Source organism: Staurois parvus, unplaced genomic scaffold, assembly GCF_062004578.1.
Source record: "Staurois parvus isolate SC_StPar_1 unplaced genomic scaffold, SC_StPar_1.0 ptg000582l, whole genome shotgun sequence".
NCBI lineage: Eukaryota > Metazoa > Chordata > Amphibia > Anura > Ranidae > Staurois > Staurois parvus.
In genome coordinates, this window is record NW_028318378.1 from 1,019,419 (window position 1) to 1,026,021 (window position 6,603).

At 46.9% G+C, this 6,603-nt stretch overlaps 1 protein-coding gene across 1 annotated transcript; it reads right to left on the minus strand.

Annotated features, from left to right (window-relative positions):
* Window positions 1–1,282: 1,282 nt before the first annotated feature.
* LOC149450113 (uncharacterized) lies at window positions 1,283–5,501 on the minus strand. Its single transcript, XM_089692363.1, has 2 exons — window positions 5,368–5,501; window positions 1,283–3,789 (listed from the first exon to the last, which is right to left on the minus strand). Exon 2 carries the CDS (start codon window positions 3,773–3,775, stop codon window positions 2,624–2,626), a length of 1,152 nt encoding a protein of 383 aa, XP_089548489.1. The 5' UTR covers window positions 3,776–3,789; window positions 5,368–5,501; the 3' UTR covers window positions 1,283–2,623.
* Window positions 5,502–6,603: the final 1,102 nt, after the last annotated feature.

The following is a 6,603-nucleotide window of genomic DNA, read 5'->3' on the forward strand; positions in this document are numbered from 1 at the left end:
CTCCATGTCTCCGGTAAGAAAAAATCCCAGTAAGTGTATATTGATTGCTGTGTGTGAGTGTTGTAGTGTCTACAAACTATGGGATAGATACTGAAATTTACACAGCTTTTACTTTCTGACTACTCATCACATTTCTTGAGGTGCTACAATACCAAAATAGTACAAACACCCCAAATGACCCCTTTTTGGAAAGTAGAAACCAAAAGGAATATTCTGTTGAGTCCATGGAAGATTTTATTTTTTTGTCACAAGTTTTTAAAAATGGCAAAAAAAGTTTTCTTTTTTAAACATAGTTGCCATTGTAATGATTTACTGCTCACACATGCCATGGGTATATGTGGAATTACACCCCAAAATACATTCTGCTACTTCTCCCGAGTATGGGGGCACCACATGTGAGAGATGTTTTGGCAGTCTAGCTACACACAGGACTCCAAAATCCAATAAGCACCTCCAGGCTTTCAGGGTGTATTTTATTATGCTGCTAATGATGTCCTGGTGGCCCCGCCCCTTATATATTTAAAAACTGTCAAGCCACCTCAGAAGCAGATGGCTGGAAGCCATCGGTGGGAGCAGAGCCTGTTTTTAAATGATTTTTTCAGGTAGCGGCAGCAGCGGTGGTGATGGCGGGCATCATGATTGACGTTGGATCCACTGTGGGGGACATTCTTTTAGTGTTTTAAATAAAGGACTTGTCAGAGACAGACTTCTGTCTTTTTTCACACTACATTTTTTGTTTTTATGTCAATGTGTAGGGGTACCATGTACCCCATACTCATTCAACTGGGGGGCGGGATTTGGGGGCCCCCTTTATAAAGGGCGTTTCCAGATTCTAATAAGCCCCCACAGTTGTGAGGAAGAGGCCCTTGTCCCCATCAACATGGGGACAAGGTTCTTTGGGAGGCCCCCCTGCCCCAAAGCACCCCCCCCCATGTTGAGGGCATGTGGCCAGGTATGGTACAGGGGGGCACTCGCTCATTCCTCCTTCTTTCCTGACCTGCCGGGCTGCATGCTCAGATAAGGGTCTGGTAGGGATTTTGGGAGAGATCCCATGCCATTTTTTTTTTACATTTTGGTGTGGGGCTTCCCCTCTAATTCCATACCAGACCCAAAGGGCTTGGTGTGGATGGGAGGGGGGACCCCACACCATTTTTCTTTTATTACTGACCTTTATTTTTAGATTCAGCTATCAATAATATATATTATCTAGACCTTCAAAATATGTAAAATCATTACAGAAATAATTATAAAGGATAACAAACAAAATCAGAATAAATAGAACTAAGGAAATCAAATTATTTATTTATCGAGTTTATATAGCGCCAAAGGGTTTGCTCAGCGCTGTACAATAGAGGGGGGACAATACATGAAACATTACAGTAACAACAAACAGCACACGAGGGGTAAGAGGGCCCTACTCTTTCGAGCTTACAATCTAGGAGGGAGGGGGTAGAGGTACAGGAGGAAGTGGCTGTGGGGGATGGAGTGGTAGGAGGAGGGAAGGGCTACAAATGGTGATGCAAACTAGAATACATAAAGATCTGCCTGGCTACAAATGGTGATGGTTGTCACACACAGGAGACACGACCGAGTGCCGGCTGTCAGAGGACTCCACACACAGGAGACGTGACCGAGTGCCGGCTGTCAGAGGAATCCATACAGAGATTTACTATTGAGCAGTGGCTAAAAAGAAAGCGCCCACAGAGGACGTCTAATGTGTTCTGCACATGCGCATTTATATCGGACATAGACGTTGGAAAAGCGTCTAGTTCTTCACTGTCATGACTTGCTTTAAAAAACTACTTTTTACCCATTTAAACATTTTTTTGGAAATGTCAGATATTGTTTAAAGTGAAGTCCTGATATTTGACAAAGCAAATTTCAATGTGAACGTCTCTGCAGTGATTGGTCAGAGTGTTAGACATGCCTTTTACCAAGTCTGCTTTTTTAGACTGATTCCTGGATTGTTAGCCCACGGAAATGCACCTAGACACATTAGTAAATCAGGGCCTTAATGTCATCACTGGATGAATACAATACCACCAATATTCATCACAGCTGGGCCAGCACTGATCACATCTGTCCAATATTGTTGTTTACAAATCACACCTCCAAGTGTTTGTGAAATCTCCCGCCACAAACTGTGTGCAGCCAATGACAGATCAGGACCCCATTTTTATTCTCCTGCTATCAATGGCCAACCTGGTCCCACACTTCATCCATGTCTTTGGGGACCTCTGATCTCCTTATGGACTGTTTCTTCCATGATGAAGATCAGCCATGGAGTATATCTGAGGTGTATATCAGGGTGTGCTTCTTCCCCACATGAGAGCTGGGATGTCCAGCAACATTCATCTAGAAGACATTTCCCGCACTCAAGGCACTAATACACCTCCAGGGCTGTGTGGGACCCCTGATGTACAGGAAGACAGGACTTCAGTGAAGAACATTTCCCTCACTCAGGACAGGAAAGTGGCTTCTCCTCCATGTGAGATCTCTGATGTCTGTAAAGATGGGAGTTCTGTGAAAAACATTTCCCGCACTCAAGGCACTAATACACCTCCAGGGTTGTGTGGAACCCCTGATGTACAGGAAGACAGGACTTCAGTGAGGAACATTTCCCTCACTCAGGACAGGAAAGTGGCTTCTCCCTCGCATGAGATCTCTGATGTTTGGAAAGATGGGACTTCTGCGAAAAACATTTCCCGCACTCAGGACAGGAATACGGCTTCTCCCCCGTGTGAGATCTCTGATGTGTGTGAAGATGGGACTTACTTGAAAAACATTTTCCACACTCAGAACAGGAAAGTGGCTTCTCCCCGCTGTGAAATCTCTGATGTGTGTGAAGATGGGACTTACTTGAAAAACATTTCCCGCATTTAGGACAGGAGTATGGCTTCTCCCCCGTGTGACATCTCTGATGTGTGGAAAGATTGTACTTCTGTGAAAAACATTTTTCGCACTCAGAACAGGAATACGGCTTCTTCCCCGTGTGAGATTTCTGATGTCTGCAAAGACCTGACTTATCTGAAAAACATTTCCCGCACTCAGGACAGGAATATGGCTTCTCCCCTGTGTGTAGTCTCTGATGTCTGTGATAAAAGGACTTGTTTGAAAAACATTTCCCGCACTCAAAACAGGAGTACGGTTTTTCTCCTGTGTGAAGCCTTAGATGTGTAATAAGATGTGATTTCTGTAAACAACATTTCCCGCACTCAGGACAGGAATATTTCTTCTCGCCCATGTGATATGTTCTATGATGTATTTGTAGATAGGATTTTTGTGAAAAACATTTTTTGCACTGAGGGCAGGAAAATGGCTTCTCTCCCGTGTGAGATCTTTTGTGCACATTAAGATTATATTTAAAACTGAAACACTTCCCGCACTCAGGACAGGAATGTGGCTTTTCCTGCATATGGGATTTTTTATGAACATTAAGAAGTGATTTGGAATGGAAACATTTCCTGCACTCATGACAGGAATACGGCTTCTCCCCTGTGTGTGTTCTTTTATGCACATTAAGTTTGGATTTAGAATGGAACCTCTTCCCGCACTCAGTACAGGAGAAGCTCTTCCCTGTTGGAAGGCCGGCCCGGTCCCGCACAGTCTGAGGTTCCTCAGGATACGAGGAATCCGATGGTCCATCTACACTGGGTGGTGCCGGATGGACATTGGAGGGAGCCGGGTTTTCTCCTGGACTATACTGTGTGATGTCCTCATCTTCTACTTTCCAGTCTGGAGACAAAGTGAGACAATCCTCTGAGGTTTTCCTCATCTCCCGGCCATGGACTAAAATACAAAGACAAAGAGGATTACTAGACAGGAGCTGATTGGTTCCCCCAAACCAGGACTGGCTGAGTCCCACCAGAGGTCAGAGAGTGAGGATGGGGGGGAGAACAACCAAGATGAAGACTGGACTGATCCTTATAACCACCAACATTGGGGTATTGACTCCTCCCTCATTATCACTTTCTGTTTAAGGGTCCAAAGTTGGAGGATGTTATCACATTATTATCCCCATGTAAAAGTCTGTGCGCCAATCACATCATCCGATATAAAATGTCCAGCTGGGAGGAAATGGGGGGAACAAAAGAGAATCCATATTATGTGTATATATAGCAGTGGGGGGAGGGGGAGAGCAGAAGTCAGGAGTATGTAATGTACAACACAGAATATATAGTGCAGGGGTCAGGAGTATGTAATGTACAACATGGAGTATATAGTGCAGGGGTCAGGAGTATGTAATGTACAACATAGAGTATATACTGCAGGGGTCAGGAGTATGTAATGTACAACATAGAGTATATAGTGCAGGGGTCAGGAGTATGTAATGTACAACATAGAGTATATAGTGCAGGGGTCAGGAGTATGTATTGTACAACATAGAGTATATAGTGCAGGGGTCAGGAGTATGTAATGTACAACATAGAGTATATAGTGCAGGGGTCAGGAGTATGTAATGTACAACATAGAGTATATAGTGCAGGGGTCAGGAGTATGTAATGTACAACATGGAGTATATAGTGCAGGGGTCAGGGGGATGTAATGTACAACACAGAGTATATAGTGCAGGGGTCAGGAGTATGTAATGTACAACATACAGTATATAGTGCAGGGGTCAGGAGTATGTAATGTACAACATACAGTATATAGTGCAGGGGTCAGGAGTATGTAATGTACAACACAGAATATATAGTGCAGGGGTCAGGAGTATGTAATGTACAACATGGAGTATATAGTGCAGGGGTCAGGAGTATGTAATGTACAACATAGAGTATATAGTGCAGGGGTCAGGAGTATGGAATGTACAACATGGAGTATATAGTGCAGGGGTCAGGAGTATGTAATGTACAACATAGCGTATATAGTGCAGGGGTCAGGAGGATGTAATGTACAACATGGAGTATATAGTGCAGGGGTCAGGAGTATGTAATGTACAATATAAATTATACAATGAAATGGTCAGGACTCATAATATTGGTATTCAGCACTCAGTGGTGGCCTAGATGTCCACATGAGACAAGCTGCAGAGGTCCCACACCGCCGCCTCCCATCTCCTGAGACTAAATCCATTGTTTCTATGTGTTTATCAGATGATGGGGGATCTAGGTGGATCCTCCGTACTGCTCTCTCCTTTACAATAAAGTCTCCTCTTACCCGGTGATGTGAGGGGCGGCTGATTGTCCATCATGACGTCCTTGTAGAGATCCTTGTGTCCTTCTAAATACTCCCACTCCTCCATGGAGAAATAGACAGTGACACCCTGACACCTTATAGGAACCTGACACACACAATGATACAGTCACCATCCAGACACATCCCTTGTCTGTTACTGGAGAATGTCCCAGAATTCCCGGCACCGCTCACCTCTCCTGTCAACAGCTCCATCATCTTCTTGGTGACTTCTAGAATCTTCTGTCTTGTAGGGATCAGGGATGGAGGTGGGGGGATGGTGATGGGATTCTGGATTCTCGAGGATCTTGTGGTCATACGATGAGATCTCCTTCTGGTGTCATTGTCGGTGGATTTCTTCATGACTCCTGTACAGTTCTGTGTGATACAAAGAGAGATCTCACTCTCCCACAGGAATGTAACATCATGGGCCCCTGAACAAAGTCATTCTCTGGGGCCCCTACCAGCCTGCCCAAATTTCAGCACATACTCTCAAAAATTATAGTATATTAGTTGATAGAATGAAATATATTTATTAGGACTTTCAACGTAATCAATTTTAAATAAGAAAACATACAATAAACCAAAGACTACTCAACACAGGGCATAGTACGGGCGGGTGCAGGAGGGCACAGAACAGGGAGGGGGGCAGGAGGGCACAGTACAGGGAGGGGGGCAGGAGGGCACAGTACAGGGAGAGCAGGAGGGCACAGTACAGGGAGGGGGGCAGGAGGGCACAGTACAGGGAGGGTGGCAGGAGGGCACAGTACAGGGAGGGGGGCAGGAGGGCAGAGTACAGGGAGGGGGGCAGGAGGGCACAGTACAGGGAGAGCAGGAGGGCACAGTACAGGGAGGGGGGCAGGAGGGCACAGTACAGGGAGGGTGGCAGGAGGGCACAGTACAGGGAGGGTGGCAGGAGGGCACAGTACAGGGAGGGGGGCAGGAGGGCAGAGTACAGGGAGGGGGGCAGGAGGGCACAGTACAGAGAGGGGGGCAGGAGGGCAGAGTACAGGGAGAAGGGCAGGAGGGCACAGTACAGAGAGGGGGGCAGGAGGGCAGAGAAAAGAAGGGGGGAAAGAGGGCACAGTACGGGAGGGTGCAGGAGGGCACAGTATGGAAGGGGGGATGGAGGGCGCAGTACGGGAGGGTGCAGGAGGGCAAAGTACGAGAGGGTGCAGGAGGGCACAGTACAAGAGGGTGCAGGAGGGCACAGTACAAGAGGGTGCAGGAGGGCACAGTACAAGGGGGGCAGGAGGGCACAGTACAAGGGGGGCAGGAGGGCACAGTATGGGAGGGTGCAGGAGGGCACAGTATGGGAGGGTGCAGGAGGGCACAGTATGGGGGGGCAGGAGGCCACAGTACAGGGGGGGGGCAGGAGGCCACAGTACAGGGAGGGGGCAGGAGGGCACAGTACAGGAAGAGGGGATGGAG